The following is a 24,056-nucleotide window of genomic DNA, read 5'->3' as shown; positions in this document are numbered from 1 at the left end:
TGAAAAATAAACAAAAATGCAAATGGATAAAAATACTTTGTTACATGACTTTAATGGAACTGTTGGTTACAAGGCAAGGTATAATCCCCTCAAAAGACTATAACAATTTACCGAGTTACCTTATCTTTAGTACAAATTGAATAAATGGACCATGACAAACACAAAGAAGAGCTGTCACAATTCAGTGTGTGTAAGTACTCTGTACTGTATACGCTGTTATTTTCGCATACAGATATTTTTGCGATTGATGAGGTCGCAGACATTCTCACATGTTGTTTTCGCGAATCGACGCCGATGCTTACGTTAATGCTCTATTAACAAAGCGCATGGAGACAATTTCGCGTGTTGTTAAATTCGCGATCCAACTGTGATTCGCGAAATTCGCGAAAATTAAACCCTAGTGAAAATAACAGCTTATACAGTATCTTAATTTGTGCCAGACATCACAAGTTCTTTGGAATGACAGCAAGAATATGGTAAACAGGTAAATGACACAGACTCTGCATGATGTCGCAAACGTCGGGGAAGGTAACTTGGCATTAAGATGGGACTCAACCGCTGAACATGTGGCACACCCTCTGCTTACGTGGGTCAACATTATTGCAGCTGGGTAGAGCTGACAACATTGTAGAGTACTGTCTGTCACAATTTTTGGGAGGTGTAGAAGAAAAGAAACCAATACTAAATGAATGTCTCTTCATGAGAATCAGTCACAGACACTTGATAATATCGGTACAAGGTACAATTCTTATTATTGCCTAAAACATGAATAATTAAGCAGCTTGTTCATCACAGAGGCACTTTGTCATGACTGCAACATGAATAGAAATGTTAACATACATACAATCTTGCAGTCCAGAATCAGAAAATATTAGCCTCTGGTGCTGGCTACCTGAATACACCTATGCTCACAAACAAACAAACAAAACAAAATCAATTATCAGTACTGGTGCACATGAGTGACATGCTGAGTATATATCATCACTCTCATAAAATAATTGCCCAAAAAAGTCATATTTGAAAGTTTTGAGAAAAATGATAAAAAAGTTGGTTTTCGCAATTTCTAATTTCTATTCAAGATTCAACTCATAACAGTTGAAAGATTGCACCACTTGGGAGTAAAATATGAGTTAGGCAACTATACCATTAGCTGTATCTCATTCAGCAGATTGAACTTTGACAAAAACCTGATTTTGAAAATATTTTGACTTGGGCAATTATTTCATGAGGGTGACGATATCAAACTTTCTATAGCGGCTGGTATAATCCTCTAACATTGACTTAATTCACAGGATTTACCCTCTGTCTTTGCTACAGGACATTATGGACATTATGCTTTGTAATGACAGGTGGGGTGTGCGCACTGTGGTAAGGTGGGCGAGTGTGCAGAACTTTAATAACAGGAAGTCAAGGATTCAAATCCCACCCGGTGCGCACATCCTCCATCAATGTGCTTACTCACTCCGTCTCTTGAGCAAGGTGTGTAAATGAGAACCCCAATGCTGGGAAAATAATAATTGCAGGGGCTCTGAAGGGGAAAAAAGTGATGATACCAAAAATGCTACTCTGGATAAACAAGACCGTATCATCATTACCCAGTATTATCGTTATCATTACAGATTCAAGTGACAGAAGTCAGTCTATGTTCTCTGCACGCAAACATAAGGCTTTGCAACTGATTGACAAATTGCCCTACATCGACCTAAATAAACACTGAATTGATCAGTGTTTTAGTAGTAGCCATGATAAAAAATCATGGGCGTACATACTCGAGCAGGATTCAAACCTACGACCTCCTGATCACCGGACAGGCGTCATCTCCACCAGACCACCGAGCTTTCGCCCGACAGCAAGTGTTGGTTCTAATCCTTATTTACGTCGATGTAGGGCAGTTTGTCAATCAGTTGCAATGAAAACATCTCGACGGAAGAATTTCATGAATTTGAACATAAGGCTTGTAGCGGCTGGAATTCTGGTAAAAACACTGGTGCCATCACTGGAGTTAAGTGTATGAAAGACTATCCACAGGAATAAAACAAAAACACAAACAAAACTGGAAAAATTCCTTCATGGACAAGCTGATTCTAATTGCATCCATCTTCAATGCACCGAGATCCCCGGGATGTTTTCACAAAAATAAATTACCACAATGTTACATCATAAATCACTAGTCTCGTTCGGCAATCAGTCATTCAGGGTGAGTTTATCTGAGAACTGTCGTAGGAGCTGCTCCGCTTCGGACCTCTTGGACAGTTTTGTGGCCTTTCCCTGGTAACGTCCATTCTTGCAGGCACCCTTGCCTTCCAGCACAGTGGCGACCCTGTGAGACCACACAAACACATACACAATGCAGTTACTACATGTCGAAATTCAGTTTCTATGCAGCATGGAATACAGTCAATATACCTTGAATAAAATGTCTGAGAAATATTCTTTTTTCTCTCTACAAAAAATAAAATTAATGACACATAAGTGGACCAAACAGAAAAGTCTTATGATAGCAATGTTACTCTCACAAGTGTTACGACCAAAATCACTCTGAGAATGATCGCACAAAAGAAACAATCAACTAATGTTCAGGCGGTTTATTAACAGTGATATTGTGGGTACAGACTCGTTATTGGTTTCACATCAGTACAATAATGATCAATAAAACAATTATAAATCGGTAATGGAATCACTTACAGGCAATATCCCTGGAAATCAAATAATCCTTTGAGAATGTCCAGAAACGATGTTCGATGCACAAATTAATGGTCCTTGATGCACCGATGAATGATTCCTCCAATGTAAATCCAGAGGCACTGATTGCAATAATCCACGTTATAGATCCGGGGTAACATCCACGATGATGGCCACGGCGAAATGTGCAAAATCCAAACGTTATGACGACCACGTCCAGTTGATGCGTTGAATGATGATTCACTTTATAATGTCCAGCAAGGAATCCAGCCCGTCACAGCTTTGCCGTAATAATGTCCGTTGACACTAAAATATGGAGTCTATCTCCAACGTAGGCAAATTAATCCTCTGCAGGCAAAATGTCTCCCAGGCCTTATCTCCACAAACACAGTTTGTATAGCAGGTAAGCAGGTAACACAGGACTGACTATAACAAGTCGCTTCAGAGCCAGAAGTGACGTAACTCTCAGAGCAGAGGTGTTGGGTACTCTGCCTACCTCAGAATTTCTCCGGCTTATATATTCATTCACCCCTTTCTAGTACATTCTGTAATTTTCTCCAACCTGGGGCTACATACCTGAACATACTAGCAAGTCCAAATTCCAGGAATCCTGGATGACTCACTGCCTAATATGTGCATAACATCATTGCCAAAATTAACTACCAATCACATTGGGCTACAAGGGCAGTGCCTCACTCAGCCAGCACTTCCTAGAATTTTCTGGAATGGGTGAAATCATTCTAGATTGAATGAGCTATAATGTATTTCCTGTCACATGCATACATGTACTGTAGCTACATTGTATACCATGTAGAAAATTCTCCACTGATCTGGTCAGCCTGTATGTACTATATCTATATCATATAGAATGTTCTCCATTAATCTGGTCTACCTGTGTACATACACATTAAAACAACCATGCATACAGCCTTGATACCATAACTACTTGTGTGTACATTTGTGACACCATCCCCCATGGGAAAAAGAAAGCCTTGCCGTAGCAAGGGTTTCTTTTACCTTCACAATTTCTCATTGTTATTTACAATGAATGTGAGGTAAAATCCAACTCAAACAACCATAATCACATACTATCACATGCCTTTTGAAAAGCTGCATTGATTCCATGTTTTCTTTTCATGGATACCAATTACAATGATATTGCTTGGATTCTCGAAGCTTACACAATCATGTCAAACTGTTTTGCATACATTGATGGATATGCTAAACACATACACTGTAAATGATATGCGGTGAAAACTTTTCACCTTTGATACTCTCTTCATGTTACACTCTTGACAAAGCGTCAGCAATTACATTATTTTTGCCTGCCACATGTTTGATTTTGAGTGCATATGGCTGCGTCATCATGCTCCATCTGAACAGTCTGTTGTTCTTCATTTTGAACCGGTCTAAAAAGACCAAGGGGTTGTGGTCAGTATAGACCGTGATCTCCCCTTTGCTATTGGTCAAGTACACTTCATATTGCTGGAGGGCAAGGATGAGACTGAGAGTCTCCTTCTCGATTGTTGAGTATTTCTTTTGGTATGCGTTCAACTTTTTGGAAAAGTAGCTAACCGGTCGTTCAGTGCCTTCTTCATCTTCTTGGAGCAAAACCGCTCCCACTCCTACATCACTAGCATCGATTGCCACTTTGAATGGCTTTTGGAAGTCAGGAGCTGCCAGAACAGGCTCATTAGCAAGGACTGCTTTTAGTTTCTCGAAGGCCCTTTGACACTCATCAGTCCAGGTGTACTTTGCCTTACCCTTCAGCAGGTTTGTTAGGGGGGTGACTACAGTGCTGAAATTTGGCACAAATTTCCTGTAGAAACCAGCCATGCCCAGGAATCTGAGCAACTCCTTCTTGGATTGGGGAATGGGAAAGCCTAGTATAGCTTCTACCTTGGCTTCTCTTGGCAATACCTGTCCCTGACCGACTACATGCCCGAGATACACCACTTTGGCCTTTGCAAATTCACTCTTTGCCAGATTAATCACCAATCCGGCCTCCTTGAGTCGATCAAAAAGTTGCCGCAAGTGTGTAATGTGCTCCTGCCACGTGTCACTATACACTAGAATGTCATCAATGTATACTACACAGTTGTCAAGCCCGGCAATGATTTGGTTTGTCAGCCGTTGGAAGGTGGCCGGAGCATTTTTCATGCCAAATGGCATTACTTTGCATTGGAACAAGCCATCTGGTGTGGCAAAGGCAGAAATCTCCCTGGCTTTGTCGGTCAAGGGCACTTGCCAGTATCCCTTTAGAAGGTCTATTTTACTGACATATGCAGAATTTCCGACCCTGTCAATGCAGTCTTCTAGTCTGGGAATGGGGAAAGAGTCTGTTTTCGTCACGGCATTCACCTTTCTGTAATCTATACAGAATCTTTGAGACCCATCCGGTTTGGGCACCATGACGATTGGGGAGCTCCAACTGCTTTTACTCGGTTCTATTATGTCATTGTCTAGCATGTATTGAATCTCTTCCCTTACTTTTTGCAGTTTGCTCGGGTTTAACCTGTAAGGGTTTTGCTTGATAGGGTCAGCATCTCCTACATCAACATCATGTACAGCCAGAGGGGTGCAACCTGGTTTGTCTTTACACACTTCTTTGTACTCATGTAACAGACTAGTCACATCTTTCCTCTGATTTTCAGGTAGGTAGTTCAGTGCCTCATCTACTTTCCCTAACATCTCTGAGTTAGACAACCTGGCACTAGAGGGCTCACTTCCATTCTCATCTTGAGCTTCTCCCTCTTCATCTACTTCTTCTTCTACCACCTGAGCTACGCCTACAGGCTGACTAGCCTTTCTCTCATAGTACTCTTTCAGCATGTTTACATGACACACCCTCTGATCTTTTCGTCTGTCTGGCGTACTGATCACATAGTTCACATCATTGAGTTTCTTTTTGACACAGTATGGGCCACTGAACTTGGCTTTCAGTGGTTCACCTTGTATGGGCAGCAGTACAAGAACTTTGTCACCTGGTTTGAAGGTTCGGGCTTTGGCATTTTTGTCTGCCTTTCTCTTCATTGAGTCTTGTGACACTTTCAAGTGTTCCCTAGCTACCTCACAAGCCTTTGAAAGCCTTTCACGAAACTTTGACACATAGTCAAGTAGGTGGACCTCATCATCCTCAGTCATGAATTTCTCTTTGATGAGCTTCAATGGGCCCCTAACTTCATGACCGTACACCAACTCAAATGGGCTGAAACCCGTCGACTCATTTGGGGAGTCCCTCGTTGCGAACAGCAGGAAAGGGATGCCCTTATCCCAATCCTCGGGATACTCCTCACAAAATGCCCTAATCATTGTCTTTAGGGTCTGGTGGTAGCGCTCCAACGCACCTTGGGATTGGGGATGATAAGCTGACGACTTCAGCTGCTTCACACCCAAACGATACATCACCTCTTGAAATATGCCTGACATGAAATTTGACCCTTGGTCAGACTGCACTTCCTTGGGCAACCCATACCTAGTGAAAAACTGCACTAGAGCATCTACCACAGTCTTAGCAGTAATATTTCGCAATGGGATAGCCTCTGGAAACCGTGTAGACATATCCATGATTGTCAAGAGGTACTTATGACCCGACCTAGTCCTAGGCAAAGGTCCAACACAGTCAACTAGAACCCGACTGAATGGTTCTTCAAACGCAGGTATCGGAATCAATGGCGCCGGCTTCACTGAATGCTGTGGTTTACCAGCCACCTGACATGTGTGACAAGTCTTGCAAAACTCAGCCACATCCACATTCAACCCTGGCCAATAGAAATGCCTCATGATCCGATCCTTTGTCTTTCTGACGCCTAAATGGCCGCCGACAGGTAACTCGTGAGCAATCCTCAAGATCTCACCGCGGTAACAGGGAGGGACAACAACTTGACGGACCACCGTCCAATCCTCATCAGCTGGCCTATGGGGAGGTCTCCACTTCCTCATCAAAATGCCATCTTTGACATAATAGCACTCAGGGACCTTTTCAGCCTCAGCCTCAGAACATGCCGTCTGAGACAAGCCTTTTAACTCAGAGTCTGCCTGCTGTGCTTCAACCAAGGAAGACTTGCTAAACAGCCCATCACTGTTAGCCTCGGAGCCTAATACAGCAACCCCATCATTCAAATCCTTGAAAAAGGTTTCTGCCAACCAAACACCAGAATTCTCCTCCACATCAACAGAATCCGCATCATCTTGAACAGCTCTACGAGCCTGAGACCTAGTCACAACACAATCTGGGAAAATCCCAGGAAACTCCTCCTGCAACTGCTCAGTTTCAGCAACCACCACTGGTTTATCCGAAACAACTGGAGACGCAACCACCTTGTCCCCAGCCAAGTCATTCCCCAACAAGAAGTCAATGCCTACCATGGGCAACTCAGGAACAACTCCAACAGTGACAGGACCAGAAACTAGGTCACACTTCAAATCCACTCTATACAGTGGCACTGACATATAACTGCCATCAACAGTCTGAATCAAGACTTTTGCATTCACTGCACTATCTGGTGGAAAAGTCGTACCACCATCCACCATCAATGACTGAGAGGCCCCCGTATCCCGCAGGATGACTACTGGCTTACCTGCCTCACCAGAAGTACATGGGGTCACCTCACCATCAAACAAAAAGCTACGATAGCTCTCATCCACCTGCTTTAGCCTATCTTTGAATTTGGGAGATCGACTTTCAATGGCCTGTGTTTCACTGAAAGGGACACTATTTTCGGGTAGGACACTTTTTGACATGACAAATCCCATGTCCTTCTTTGTTTTGTTTTGCAACTTCCAACACTGTGACTTTACGTGCCCTGTCTTGTTACAATGAAAACATTTGATGACATTTGCACTTGTACTGGACCCTTTGTCAGATTGAGGCTTTGGTGCCGATGAAGTTTCAGAACTCGTGCCTTTTTCAGAACCAGCATTCTTTGGATTGCTCGACTGATTTTTGTCTCTCTTATTTCCAGAGAAATTCCTGAAAGGTGGTCTGTTGTCATTTCTGTGGGTCAGCTCATACTCATCAGCCATCAAGGCTGCTTTATGCAAACTTGTCACTTTGTGATCATCCAAATGCGACTTCACACTGAAAGCAACACTCTTTTTGAATTCTTCCAAGAGAACAACCTCACGTAGGTTATCAAAATCCTGATCCACTTTCAAGGATCGGTACCACCTATCAAACATCATTTCTTTTTCACGAGCAAACTCAACATGTGTCTGGCCTGGTTTGCGGTACGAATTTCTGAACTTATGTCTGTACGCCTCTGGCACCAACTCATAAGCATTCAACACTGCCTTCTTGACTGTAGCATAGTCACGTGATTGCTCTTCAGAGAGAGATGAGTACACATCAGCTGCTTTGCCGACAAACACACTTTGAAGGAGCAAGGGCCAAAATTCCTGTGGCCAGTTCAAACTGTTAGCCACCTTCTCAAATGACACAAAATATGCATCGACTCTGTTTTCTTCAAATTTTGGCACCAATCGAATGTTCTTGGCCAAATCAAGTTCAGGAGGAGCCCTTTCACGATTTCCAACAGTCTGTGCATGAGTCAATTCCATCTCACGCAATTTCAGTTGTTGCTCCACTTCAATTTTCTTCATTTCAATTTCTCTTTCCACTTCTCTTCGTTCTCTATCCCTCTCTCTTTCCATTTCTAATCTCATCTTTTCTTTCTCTAGTTCCAATCGAGCAAGCTCAAGCCGTGTTTGATCGGAAATTTGAGCTCGATCTGGAGTGTCAATTTCTTCTTTGAGCTCCATGTGACCAGCTACTAAGTCAAGAATTTCTGCCTTTCTTACACCTTGTGGAACATCAACATTCAAATGCTGTGCAATAGCAGTCAAATCACATTTGCGTAACCTTTGCAAATCTTTGAGGGACAAATCTGTCCTCTGAACAAACGCCTGAACATCCATTGTACTGATTGACATTGTCACATGTATTACACACAATATACAATTGAACAATCAACTCACTGGTATTTTGTCTGTACCAATATTCTGGATTCCGGAACGTTCCAGATTCAAGTTTGGCTTTAAATTCACTTCTCGGACACAAGCCCCCAATTTTGTTACGACCAAAATCACTCTGAGAATGATCGCACAAAAGAAACAATCAACTAATGTTCAGGCGGTTTATTAACAGTGATATTGTGGGTACAGACTCGTTATTGGTTTCACATCAGTACAATAATGATCAATAAAACAATTATAAATCGGTAATGGAATCACTTACAGGCAATATCCCTGGAAATCAAATAATCCTTTGAGAATGTCCAGAAACGATGTTCGATGCACAAATTAATGGTCCTTGATGCACCGATGAATGATTCCTCCAATGTAAATCCAGAGGCACTGATTGCAATAATCCACGTTATAGATCCGGGGTAAAATCCACGATGATGGCCACGGCGAAATGTGCAAAATCCAAACGTTATGACGACCACGTCCAGTTGATGCGTTGAATGATGATTCACTTTATAATGTCCAGCAAGGAATCCAGCCCGTCACAGCTTTGCCGTAATAATGTCCGTTGACACTAAAATATGGAGTCTATCTCCAACGTAGGCAAATTAATCCTCTGCAGGCAAAATGTCTCCCAGGCCTTATCTCCACAAACACAGTTTGTATAGCAGGTAAGCAGGTAACACAGGACTGACTATAACAAGTCGCTTCAGAGCCAGAAGTGACGTAACTCTCAGAGCAGAGGTGTTGGGTACTCTGCCTACCTCAGAATTTCTCCGGCTTATATATTCATTCACCCCTTTCTAGTACATTCTGTAATTTTCTCCAACCTGGGGCTACATACCTGAACATACTAGCAAGTCCAAATTCCAGGAATCCTGGATGACTCACTGCCTAATATGTGCATAACATCATTGCCAAAATTAACTACCAATCACATTGGGCTACAAGGGCAGTGCCTCACTCAGCCAGCACTTCCTAGAATTTTCTGGAATGGGTGAAATCATTCTAGATTGAATGAGCTATAATGTATTTCCTGTCACATGCATACATGTACTGTAGCTACATTGTATACCATGTAGAAAATTCTCCACTGATCTGGTCAGCCTGTATGTACTATATCTATATCATATAGAATGTTCTCCATTAATCTGGTCTACCTGTGTACATACACATTAAAACAACCATGCATACAGCCTTGATACCATAACTACTTGTGTGTACATTTGTGACACAAGACAAAAGCATCTTTTAAATAATTCCTGCAGAATGCCACATGAGATGCCTAATGGAAATTCAGCAGACAATAACTTTCTACATACAGTTCCACCTATGCCAAAATGCCTCAGTTACTGGCTGCTTTGGTAACAATATTTCCACTGAGCAATATTTTCCTCTAAGCATATTCTCCTAAAACTAGAACTGGGGTAGTAATCCATGAACATTTTGGGCACCATCCAAAATATTCACAATAAGATTTCAAATCAAGGTGAAGGAGTATAAAGTATTCTTGTCATTCAAAGCATTTTATCTTTCCTTCATGTCTCCCTAAAATAGGCAACTTAGCTGCTGAAAAGCAACTTGGATCATAACACAGTTTAATATTAAAATGACCCGTTTCCATGTACTGTATGTACATGATGAATATTTCATGAGGTTTTTATTTTCACAGATTTGGCAAGTTGGGTGCTATCTGCGAATCTAAAACATGCAAAAATATTTACTCTGCTCCCAACATGAATGTTATTCATAACGTGCAAACATACATGTCTCTGTTCAGTACTGTGCTCCACAATAGCAAATTTAACAACTCACAAAATTGTCAGGAACTCCCGATTCGCAAAAAATTAGACTCGCCAAATATATTGCATACTCAGTATTTAATTTGAACCTTACTTTGGACCAGCTTCTTCGATGATGGCTGGTGGTCCAGCAACAAGAAAGAGGCCAGCTCCATTCTCCTCACCCACAGTTAGAAGCATCAGGGCATTCTGGGAAAACATATGAAATCAGCAACATAAGCTAATAAAATGAATGATATATGTAAACACATTCTCTCCACTCTTAGAAATAATGAATATTACAACCTTTGGTAATATCTGAGGGTAATTTTTAATCAACATCTTGCTGATTTTCAGTTCTTTATCACCTGATAATTATACCTATATGTATTTTTCTCTTTTTTTCACAACGAATTACATTGGATAATTGATTTTATGCATTCATTTAAGAAATGAGGTTAAACAGAGTAAAGAAATAATGCATTTCTTCTCTACAAAATAGCACTTTTTATTCAAAACATTCTGCTCTCATAGTACTGTATTGAGTTTTGTTATCTTCCATGTAACTAATAATTATTCAGGTATATCACAAATATCTCAGTGGTCTGTGCACGAAAGAGCTTACCATGACAAGAGACCATCGATTTAAAAAGGTCAACATCAGAAAAGAATGATATCAATATATACTGGAGAATGAGAGGAGTATGTCTAAGAAAATGTATATCTCTACAGGTTCATTCTGCCAAGTCAAGAGACAATACTTCATACTACCCTTAATGCCAAAAAAAAACCTAGAAATGTCGCTACAGCGACTGGTTATACCCCCGCCAAACAACATTTCATAAGCTTTGGTCAAAACAACATTTCATAAGCTTTGGTCAAAAAACTGAGGAAGTAGTTAAATCCGCAAGATCTTTCCTTGATCTTCTGCCATTAATATGCTGTTACCATGGCAACATACTTTCGGGTACTGTCGAAAAATGCGTCTTGCACATCTACAACCAAAGGCACACATCTGTACCAAGTTTCATGGAAATTGGGCAAAAACTGAGGAAGTAGTTTGCAACACAAAATTTTCCATCATTTTGGCTCATAATATGTGAGCTGTTACCATGGCAACATACTTTTTGTCACTGTCAAGAAATGTGTCATGCTAACCTATATCCTAAGACAAACATTCAATATGAATTCCATGAGAATTGGAAGAACACTGATGAAGCAGTTTTGCCATGAAGCATTTTGCCCTATATTTTACCAATAACATGCCGTTACCATGGCAACGCACTTTTTGCCACTGCAGAAATATGTGTCTTGCACATTAACATATTCAGATGAACATCTGTACCTAATTTCATAAAAATTGATCAAAAACTGCGGGAGGAGTTCGCGACGCAAGATTTGTACCCATTTTTGCCCATAATATGCCGTTACCATGGCAACGTACTTTTGGGTACTGTCAAAAAATACGTCTTGCACATCTACAACCCAAGGCACACATCTGTGCCAAGTTTTATGGGAATCGGTTGAAAACTGAGGAAGAAGTTCGCGACGCAAGATTTGCAACGGACCGACCGCCCGACCGCCCGACCGCCCGACCGCCCGACCGACCGCCCGCCCGACCGCCCAACCGTCCGCTGATTCCTATATACCCCCTTCAAACTTCGTTTGGCGGGGGTATAACAAAAACACAGAGCCAAAACACCAATTTCATAGCGAACACAACATTTATATACAACAAATTTTGTCATTTCTGTTGAGCCTTCATTCAATATTGATGAAAATCGTTCCCAATATTCTGCATAGTTGTCACAGTACCTCTGCCTAGGAGGATAACTTTGAAAGTGCATATTACAGAATTTTTGAAGTCCTGTGTATGGTGAAAAAGGAGTGTCATTACTACAAAAAATTGTATATGGAGGAAACAATCAAATCATTTTCTACAAATTATTCTAGTTAACAAATGGAAAGATGTTTCAAATCTATCTGATCAAATTCCGTGTGTAACACACAGCTCAATTGACATTAAAGACATCATTATGATCAAATTTTTAAAAACTGGGGAAGAAGAAATGGGGAAAATATATGAGTATATCTCTACAAAGTATTGCAATCAATAAACTAAGACTATTCCGATTCTGTGAAGCTCACGTACATTACCTCCACTACGATGACAAAGAAATCATATGCAAGATTCATGGATATTGGCAGATTCCACCTCTAATCCCCACCCCAAACGTTGCAGGGTGCAAACTGAGGTACAACACACATGAGTCCCGCCCTCACAGCCTCCTCACCTCTGGACCCACTTCATTGGCCAGGATGTTCATGAACTCCGAGTCGCCCTCTTTCCTGTGGAGGGCCAGGACCGGGTCCCGGCCCTGGGTCTCCTTGTACAGTCTTGCCTCCAGCTGGGCCAGCTCTCGTAGGAGGGTGAGCAAGGTCTTTGGAGTTTTAATATGACAGATGTTTGAAAGAAATGAGATGACTTTATGAACATTTCCAAATTCTATGTGACAAACCATCAGCCTCTTGCAGATGCTTCAATAAAAGTAGTCTGCCTTAAAAAAAAAAGAAATAAAATAATAAATCAAATTTATAAATGCAAACAAACCATAGGCCCTATGTACAGCAACTCTTTCAATAAAGATTCATTGATCAATGATGCAGCCCTCTTTCTGTCAAATAGAGCTACTACTAAAGTTTTTTTCTTCTTCTTCTTGTGATGAATGCCGCGCAGGGCAAAAGCTAGCTCTCCAAGAAAGGTGGGTGGGGTTTTCCATACTTACAAATGGTGGAAACAGACAAAATTACTTCGGAGAGAATCTATTAAGGCTCTCAATGATAAACTGTAGGCATATGGTAATTGTGAATAATATTCTTGTATACGCCATATTTCGGCCAAAGTTCAACGATCTTTGACCTTGAGATATTTCGTCTAATAATTGATGTAACTACTCCTCATGTAGTATCCATGGGCAAGGTACCTTGAAAATCCACTTTGCACTTTCTTCCTTTAATTTCTCTAACAAGATGTGGGACAGACAAACAGATATTGGTCAAACAATTCATAAACATAATGCCTCTGGCACCCTTTGGGGTATTAAAGGTATACAAATAAGCTTTGAGAAATTCAACATTGAAGTCAAGATAAAGATGTAACTACCACTTTCATATCATGGTCAGGAGTATCAAGATGCATACGCAAAACAGTAATGATGTACGTTTGTCAGCAACATTGAGTGACAAAGTGATGTGATAATTGATCTAGGTACCTTGTTGGATGCCTTCAGGGATTTCTGTATCTTATCCACCTGCTGGGCGTGGTCTTCTGGTCCGCATCTACGTAGGAGACATCAACATCAAGATGAGAGGGGGAAGGGTGGGGTTTTTAGGAAAAGCCAATCATGAAACAAAATCTTTGTTTTCTTCTTTTTTTTTTGTTCAGTCATTGTTCTTCACAACACGAGACCAGAAATGAGGGATAAATCCTGGTCAAGCGTACATAATAGTCACAGATGAAGAGGCTTGATTACCTCCTCAGAAGTTTATTGGTATCGTAAAGGAGCCACAATATTAATGCCATCATTTAGTCTTGCTTTCAGGGTCATTAGTGCACAAAACATGGATGAGATATGAAATTTAATAAGCACTTTCAAAACTAGGAATGCATGTGTCTGTACTTATTTTATGTGGTCATTGAAGAAGCAATTAAATGCCTATGAGCAAGCTACCACAGGACCAATGGCTTTAAGCCTCTCTCAAGGACTAGGTAGTGAGAATAAATCCGAGAATGGCGAGCTCATGAAAATTACAAACACTTGAAATGAGGACTAATTACTGCATACATAAACTTTAAAAGTGCCCTTTAATGGGTGGTAATAAAGGCCAACAATGGCAGAGACAACATTCTGAAGAAACAAAACTAATTTATACCAATGAAACAAGCTTACTTGAGTAATGCTGTGAGAGCCTTCTCACTGTCATAGCACTTGCCCAGGTAGGCCAGGACCCTGCCACCAGCCAAGAAGAACAAGTTGGTCTTGCCTTTTTTGCCCTTTTCCGTCCCCAGAAGTTTGATAGCCTGGTGAGAAACAGACAATGATGAGTAAGTGTGTGCTTTGAAACATCAGTACAAAGCACCATATAAATGCAATTATTACAGTATTCATCGCATAATCGGGACAGGTTGGGAGTAGCAAACACGGCCCCTTTAAGCGGGGTGCCCGATTTCGCGATGAGCACTCACCATACACTAACGGCATACGACATGTACATGTAGTGCACACACACACACATGCATACTGACGTACTGTACATGTACATGAATACACAACCACACTACAGGTACCCCTCGGCGCGCACCTCTAGCTCTCCCTGCACATGGCTTTGCTTACCTTATGTAGGGGAGAAGAATGTTCGCGAAAGCATGTGTTTCGCAATGGCATGGATACTTATACACGGCGCTTTCGTGGCTATGCATGTACGTGTACTGGATGGACGGAGGTCAAAACACACCAGTCCGAAGCTTGCTTTGTAAGTTCGATGTAAACGACAACTGATAGGGAATCTTTGAAATATTGTTGTGGTATTTTGGTAGATTTTTTGTGTAAAATATCAACAAAATCAAAGATCGCTTGAAGAAAAATTGTCCTGTTTATCAGAGGTCCCCGCCCGATTATCCAGTGAAAATAACATGCATTGGAAATGTTTCTGGGAAGCGTATGTCATTTAGGCGAGGTTCCCGATTATCAGATGCCCAATTATGTGATGAATACTGTATTATTATCATTATTATTATTATTATCATTATTATCATTATTATTATTATTATTATTATTATTATTATTATTATTATTATTATTATCATTATCATTATTATTATTATTATTATTATTATTATTATTATTATTATCATTATCATTATCATTATTATTATTATTATTATTATTATTATTATTATCATTATTATTATTATTATTATTATTATTATTATTATTATTATTATTATTATCATTATCATTATTATTATTATTATTATTATTATTATTATTATTATTATTATTATTATTATTATTATTGTTATTATTATTATTATTATTAATTCAAGCACTTAACATCAAAGTATTAGGGAGCTTTAGATTTTCCTGACGCGGATGTTTAGAGGAAAAAAATATGCTTTGCACATGTTCACATTTGCTTTGAATATAAACATTAAACTCGTGTTGTCTGAGTTTGCACAGTTGGTTCTGGGCCATTTTTGCGTCCACTTAAATTCACATGGCCCAGAGCTACTTGGTGCAATGACCTAAAATGGGGGCGCCATTTTACTTTGCACAGGCCGCATCCTCATGTAATCTAAGGCCTGGTCACACTGCCCAAAAGTCGCATAAACGCATGAATCACGCAAGAAATTTGGTTGTGCGTGCTTGTCCGTTGAGAATTTTAGCTGATTTACGCGATGAAAATCACCAATGAACTGTGCAAGAACTACGGAAGATCACGCAAACAAACCAGTCACTTTCAGTGCATAGGCACGCAAAGGCCCCAAATAGGGCAAATTCGTGGTTGTGCGCGATGACTGAGGTCGACAGAAAACCATGCATAATCTGCACATTATCACTTCTGAACTGCGTATGAATCGCGCATTATTCGCGTAAGAACCACGCAAACTACGCAAAAATTACGTAAAACAGCGCAATACTGCATAAACTTTTACGTGAAGCCGAGTTTTGAGCTGCTCAAAACCTAGAATCGCGTAAAGCGCTGATCTGGCGCACATCGGCGGACAACTTCAAAGGTTCCACGTCAGACTAACTCAGGAAATGCGCAAATCGCGCATGTATCATGTAAGGCTCGAATTTCTTCCTTGATTCATGCATTTATGCGACTTTTGGGCAGTGTGACCGGGCCCTAAAGCTACTGTGCAACATGACTCAAGGAGAGAGGAGAACGGCCAATGCAATCACTGTCTTAAATGTTCGTGCTGCAAATCTGAAGCTCTCGATTGTCATGTAGCACCTGTTAAAAGTCAGTTAGCATATAGCAGTAGTATACTTTCATTGGAGAAGAAGACAGACATTCTGTTTCCCCAAAAAACTCCTCACCAAGTCCCTCACTCTCAAACCACTCACACGGGATGGTCAAGGTACCATCACTGCCCACAACTCTTTCACTTTCCCCCAAACCAGGCCCTGTCCTTGCCCTTTCTGCCCTTATCAATGTTGACCATAAACAACACAGCATCCTCTTTTGTAAGACCAAGAATAAGCCAATAACCCCGATCCCCACAAAATAAGAAACTTTGCCAAAGCAGAGAATATAAATAAAACATGTATCTTGAGAGGAGAATCATTGAAGGCATGGTTAGAAGAGGTTGTTCTCTGCGACTGCAAGCCCTCCCTTGATTGCATATATAAAATCCAGAACTATCAGCATTAACAGTGTACTCCTACTGAGTGATTAGAATGAAGATCACGGGTGGCCCGAGTGCCACATAACAGTATGATTTAACTCTTGGCTGTTCCATATATGTGACAAACAAAAGGTATCCACTATGCAAAATGGATTGTACACCATAATCAGTTGCAGCATACCCGATGTACATGATAGATTAAGTTCTTAAACACCACTATCTCCTAGAGAAAGTATGGACAACTTTCTAAAGAGGTATACTTCCACGGCTAGAAAGTTTGCTCGCTGTAGCTGGATAGCAGAGGAGTGACTTTCAGTTTTTCCATATGTGTCCACAGACAAACATAAATCTTCCAATGACAGCAAGCTACATTCTCGTTTTCCAGAAAATGTATTACTTCCACATTATTGGAGATCATTTTCATGAGAAAAGTTAATTGCATATGCAATCAATCCACAAGAAATTCAAAAGACATTATCCAACACAGGAAGTTAACTAAAAAAAAAAAAGCATGCAAAACTATCCAGATGTTAAGATCATAATAACAATGTTAAACACACTTTTGTCACATACAGATAACTCAGTCTAAATACATATTATGCACCCCTGATTCCAACAGCACACTGATAACATTTCTTTTTTTCTCTAAGCCTCCATTATATAAATACCAGTCAAGTCAAGCTAGGTATTTTACTGGTATCGACAAAACAACATTCTTTTACCTCAGTCTTTGAGCAAATAAATGTCAAAACGGCTTAATGCTATATACAGACAAGTTAACGCCGATGTAATTTGTGTCCTCGGTTTCTTTTACACAATCACTGACAAACACAAACATCATAATGGATGATAGTTACACACCCTTGAATAAACAAACAGGCAAGATAAAACAAAACATGCATATTTGCCATCTGTTATAGTTAATGCGTCATACCTGCAAGTGGCTCAAGTTTGAGACGTGTGTGCCACAACACATGTTGGCCTCTATGCCTTTTATCTCGACTATTCTAACCAAGCCCACGTGGTCATCTGGAAGGCCTCTTGTCCGAACCTGAATCACAAACAGATGGAAACAACTATACACAATAAGCAAACAAGTAAGATACTACATACTCTTGAAAATGTGGCATCCACTTTATACCATCTAATGACTTAAAAAACAATTCTCTGCGTATCACTGCCTATCAATCTTGACGGACTCCTGTCTGTACACAGTAACTAAAACTTCTTCTATTTGTGTGTGTGCATTCAAAAAAAAAAAATCTGTTCAGAAATAATACAGTAATGAATTTCAGTTCTGAATGCAATGGTGAAATGCCTTATAAGAGTTTACAAACAACTCCTCAAGTATGACAAAAGTAAAAACAAAGGAACTATAAACAAAAGGGAAAAAATAATGAAAATCATGAGTGCCTGCATTGTAATTCCGTGAGCCATGGTCAGAAGTAACAGCAAGAGAAATTTGTCACCTCCTCCAGCTCCTTGGAGCCAATTTCCACCAGTCGGGGTGTCATCGGGATGCACTGTCTGATGGCATCGTTCACATCCATCTCAAGTTTCTCCATCTCCTCTGCTCCAATCTTTGGTGTGTCCAGCTCGATGAATGACTTCTCTCGGCCCAGATCCCTTGAAGTGAGAGAAGGGGAATGAGGAGAAGGAGAATTCACAAAGATTCATAAACATCATCTCATAAATTTAGATAAGTTACTTAATGTCTGTGGAGGACAATGTATATCAACAGATAGATGCAGCAAAGATAAACAAAGAAGTGTTGAGACTGTAACATATAGAAATTAAGATGATACTTTCAACAATGCCATACAGGTAGAGGGAAACACATTGTGATTAAAGCTTAAAGGAAACAAAACCCAGTGTTTGGCAAATTTTGCAGCTATCAAGAACAATAACTCTGAATGATGATGCCAACAAATTCCATATTGGATGCAAGGTTGATTTTAAGTGTACAGTGTATTTATAACAGTTACCTATTTTAGAAACTGACTAAAACAATTATCTATTTATGCTGTTACCTAGAGTTTATTTTTCTCTCCTCATTTTAATTTGTTGAGTCAAACATTTTCTCATACTTTCACAAAATGTTACTGCTGTTTTCATCAATATTTCACTCAATACCAGAAGCACACTTTTAATATATATGAAATATTGTGCATCATTACTGTCACATACTAACATTAGGCTTTGAATTGTAAAGAAAAAAGTAAAATCATTGTTACCATGATGTAGTTTTCCATCCATATTTGTTGTCAGCTATGGCAGTAATTAAGTGTTGACCTGTGAAAAAATGTCAAGAAATAGTTTTAATATTTGAGGACAAGGCAAGATGATGAAATAACATTGGCTTGTCTGCCAGCTGGGCTACATTGTTCAGAGAAACTGCAGACTATTATGCTGTAGTCTCGATAAAATAAGTGGACAAATTCAAGCAATATCTTTGTTTCCCCTAAAATTGCACGACAGAACTTTATAAAATGCGGACACTGATGCCTGAATGTTCTTGGTCTAGTATCTCCATAACATTTTACTATTACTGTATCAGAAGTTAACATTCAGTGACATTTCCCTAAATTGCACATTTCAGTTAGCCATTATCCTCAGCAATAATTGTTGTTTAACATACATCTCTCTCCTCAATAGATTTGTACCCTGTTGGGTACATACCTGAATGTTGCTGCATGTGGTCAAATCTCCTCTCCCAGTTCACCTTCTGCTTGACCTCTGACCCAGGTTCAAACGATGATGTCACAAAGTGAATGGCATCAGCCCCCTTTCTTGTGATTCTCAGTACCTCCACATCATTAATCTGAGAGCAGATTACAAAATGACACTGAAAGCATTGAAGTGGGTTGGAATAATTTGTTATATAGAAGGGAGTTCAAACTATTTGAGAGAAACCTTCTCTGCACTGTTAAATCACCACATGCTTCTAGAAAATGAGAGTATTTGAACAATGGAATGATTCTCCTAATATTAAAATGAGAAAGTTTTGGTTACTCAGAACTCTTATATCTTTATCAAAATGTTTTTGGACGTGAGACCGAACATGAGCAAATTAATCTGTGGACACATACCTACACTTGCATTTACTTTCTTTAAAATTAAAATCTCTTTTTTTTTTGTATTTAAAAAAAAAGTCTTCTAAAAAGTAGAGGGTTTGTTCTTTAGTCATAGTGTTTATGACACCACATTGCAACTCTGGTTTATTACTATCTTTTTCTTCAGAAAGGGAAAACATATCTAATACATACATGTCCTTTATTATAATTAGAAGAGGTACATGATGCCATGCCATGTCAACAAACATAATCTGGGGTTCACTACAGCTATACTTACTGTTCCTCTATCATCCGGCTATGTATCCATTATCAGCATCATGGGGTGAATTGTGAAGTGATAGAGAATAAGACAGAGAGAGAGGAAAAAAATAACATTACGAACACAATTAGAGCAGCAATCATAGATTGAGAATGTAAGAGATAAATGTGTTCTGCATAGAAACCTGTCTTGTCTGATAGGATTATGAAACATTGATGAAACATCATCAACTATACTTAAATGTAAAGAATGTAATCAAACTGATTTGATATCAAAGGTTCTATTTCACACATATGACAAGAAATCATATGGTAACTGCAACTACACCTTCACCATTACTACCAATATTACCTGTAATTCTATCACTATCCCTACTTCAACTTCCCTATTGACAGCAATGACTGATTTCAGCCACTATAGCCATGTCTATTATTGTACTCCTGCTGCTACTACAACTACTGCTAGTAGTACTACATACATGTATTAGTCCATGCTTAGATCAACTTTGGACAAGCATCTTTGGCACTTTTTCATTCATTCATTAACCCATTCATTCATTCACTTGATTGTCAATTTCCAACAGAAACATATAGATATTTTACAGAAATTGAATACATAAATTTAATCATAATACATAATAAAGAATAAGTTAACGAAATACTGAAAGTATACGCAATGCTGGAAATGGGGAGGAATACTAAAAAGCAGTGCTTGTAGGGTGCATGCCCCCCACAAGTAATAAAACAAATTATACGATTGATAGACTGATATACATATCATAATACATTGATAGATTGATATAGATTCTGCACTTAGCACCGCAATGAACACAAAGCTGTGTTTCTTGGAACATAATCTGGGTTTTGTGGCCAAATACCACAGATGTTAGGGATCACATACACACAAACGCACAAAGAAACGTATGTCTTCATCTAATGTGACGAGAAACGATAGATGAGAAACAAAAGAAAAGAAAAGAAAATGAAAACAAAACAAAACAAAGTAAAAAACTACCTGGCCCCCTCCTTCTGGAAAGAGTACTGTGTCCTCTAGGATCAGCTCATATCCCTTTACATTCTGCTTCTTGCCATTCACCTGCAGTTTGGCCTGGGCTGGGGAGCATGACACTACTTTGGTGGTTAGCTGTAGGTGAAATATATATGAAAGATATAAATATATGTATAATAAATAAACAAATAAATAAATTACACATATATTTTTGGGGGGGTTAATTTTTAAGTGATATTGGATATGAAGAGCTATACTATTAGTTGTTTATGTGTACACAGCATGTGTTGAATCTTATAGGCTCTTGTGCACCGAGAGTATCACTAATGATAGATACAGCGCATTTGTACTTTATTACTGTCATATATATATATATATATATATATATATGTTATGTATATCATTTCTTTAAATCTATTATCAAACTCCCCAGCCAAATGGCTGAATTGTGTCTGATTTACAATGATAAAAGTACAAAAAAGAGATTATATGCTACACATATACATCTCATAAAAAACTGGAGATGAACAGATATATATATATATATCATATATAAAGAAAGAGGATATATGGTGTCAAGATTTCAAACACCTGATCATATATACTTAACACTTAAATACAGCCAAATAAAAATTCTGGCATGCACACAGAAAAATTATCCTTCTGGGCCCTATTTCATAAAGTTAAAAAAAAATTGATATGATAGCAACTCTCGCTGGAATGGAATTGTCATGGTATTCAACGTGACAATGACAAAAATCCCGCTTCCTACAGCTGTTGATACATTTTTTTAAAAACATAATGATGTTATGAACAATCTATTTCTCAATACTTCAAGCAAAGGACCTCTAATATTCTCAGTTTATCCACTGCGCCCACAACTCCATCAGTTGTTACTCGTGTTCATGGGCGGTATTGTGTAGATGGTCGTTCATACAGGGAAATCCCCAAGCTAGTTTTAGATGTCAGGTGAATGCCACTACTTCCGCAATCAAATTTGACTCTAGATTTTCTATAGAATCAACATCGAAGTTTTCCCGCTGGGGACTAGGTGCCGTAAATGCATCACCAGCAGAGTCAAACATACTGTTTTGTAAACCTCAGTGATTTCTACACTATCAAATCACACCTCTCTTCCCTGGTAAACCTACACACACAGCCTCAGCAAAAACGATCGTAATGTCATATACTATCTAGATCTGCGTCTGTGAAGTCGCTACCCGGTGCACGCTGACCCACGCTGATATCATAGTCCCGTGTGTACAAAATAATGAGTAAATTTGTCAAATCACTTTTGCTAACACCCTTGTCTTTGATATGACCTAAATTGGAAGTAAATTTCGCAGAGTGATACCGAGTATATAATACATTGCATTTCACAATATTAGTATGATCGCAAACAATACCTCGGTCTCGTAACTATGCTTCTGGCAGTAGAAAGACATGTCGATGCGGACAAGGCGTTCCGATTCCCTGCACTGTTTGGTCTCGGTTTGTTTTTAGTTCACATTGGGCATGCCACAGAGCCACACACATGCACACACAAACACACACACACACACCAGCATCGCGTGGCGTGGGGGCGCAGGACTGGGAGTATGGGTCTGTAGCTCCATGATAAAACGCTTCCACACTCTTTGCAGAGAGATCAATGGATGGGGCGCAGTGATGATGCGGCCCTCGGAAAAGACTTGGGGGCCCCATGGGGGGGGGGGGGGGATTGGGGGCTCAAAGGGATTTTGATAGCTGATGCACCTCCTTGATCTTGCCCTCGCCGCCCTTTTGTGTTGTGTCGTTTCACTATACTTAGCCTTGAAGGAAAAGGAAGAACTTTTCTACTTTCAAGTGCGCGCAGAAGTAGTTGACACCATCACACTGACTTTGGGAACAATGACTCCGCAATCAGACAGAGCATTAAAATGTAGTGTCAACTACTATAATTAAGGAGAGTGAAAAAATATTATCGTCAGCTCCTATGGACTCTTATCATCTCTATGCCGCTCTTGTTGGGTGTAGTCCTAGGATCCCCCGAAATGAAATTGATACAATTTGCTTGCATACTATATAATGTAAATCTCATTGAAGAATTTCATCTGTAGACCTAAATCTCACCTTCAGACATGCATCTCCCGAACTTTACTAAATTATATTTTCGCACACGCGATGGAAGACAATACGCACACAATCATTACGCTCAAAAACTCAGATATGCATCCTTGATTTAACCATATTAATCAGGGATATCAACGTGTAATAATGGGTAAACTGTCATTTATTTCAATAGAAATCTCTTCATTTTCTTGCAGCCACTTGAGGTTTAAAGCACAATGCATATCTCATGAATGCAATGATCCGTGTATCTATCTAGACATAGGCCTATATGAAGAGCTGTACTTCCAAAAGACGACACCATTTTTCAATGGATTTAGCGCCTTTTGGAAGCAAGCTCTTCATATACACATATGCATGTAAAATCGAATGTTACATTTTGGATAGAAATATGACGACATTTTCCAAATACACTACTAGTAGCACACCTTTTTTTTTTTTTGAAATGATGTCACCAAGTACTGTGGGATCTCGCGCTGCTTCGTAGCGGGTCACTTTGTGAAATGTCAGAGAGCAATACAATGTACTTTTAAAGCAATTCTGACCGCAGCATGACTGCTTCGTATACGGTCACTGTAGATCCCTTGATAACATTGCAATGCGCCTCATTTCCCCTTTCTTTTGTCGAAATGTTTTATCCAAAATATATTACTCAAAATACTCTGCCGAGTTTCTGGTTAAAGCGACATAGACAGAGGTAACTCCAGAATATAATATAGTAGGCTTTCTATTCACTGAGGGGTGTAGAACCAGGGAGTTGGGAGGGT

General features: G+C 39.5%; 1 protein-coding gene across 1 annotated transcript; it reads right to left on the bottom strand.

Moving 5' to 3' along the window:
* Positions 1–155: 155 nt before the first annotated feature.
* Positions 156–22,662, bottom strand: LOC140237597 (alanyl-tRNA editing protein Aarsd1-B-like). The gene is made up of 12 exons (XM_072317529.1): positions 22,587–22,662; positions 21,187–21,315; positions 20,191–20,208; positions 19,519–19,660; positions 19,074–19,131; positions 18,309–18,465; positions 17,774–17,890; positions 14,378–14,508; positions 13,700–13,766; positions 12,722–12,868; positions 10,543–10,637; positions 156–2,320 (listed from the first exon to the last, which is right to left on the bottom strand). Exons 1-12 carry the CDS (start codon positions 22,623–22,625, stop codon positions 2,185–2,187), a joined length of 1,236 nt encoding a protein of 411 aa, XP_072173630.1. The 5' UTR covers positions 22,626–22,662; the 3' UTR covers positions 156–2,184.
* Positions 22,663–24,056: the final 1,394 nt, after the last annotated feature.

Source organism: Diadema setosum, chromosome 14 (assembly GCF_964275005.1).
Source record: "Diadema setosum chromosome 14, eeDiaSeto1, whole genome shotgun sequence".
Classification (NCBI taxonomy): Eukaryota; Metazoa; Echinodermata; class Echinoidea; order Diadematoida; family Diadematidae; genus Diadema; species Diadema setosum.
Note: the sequence above shows the minus strand (reverse complement) of the source record. Positions and strands in the feature narration are given on the sequence as shown.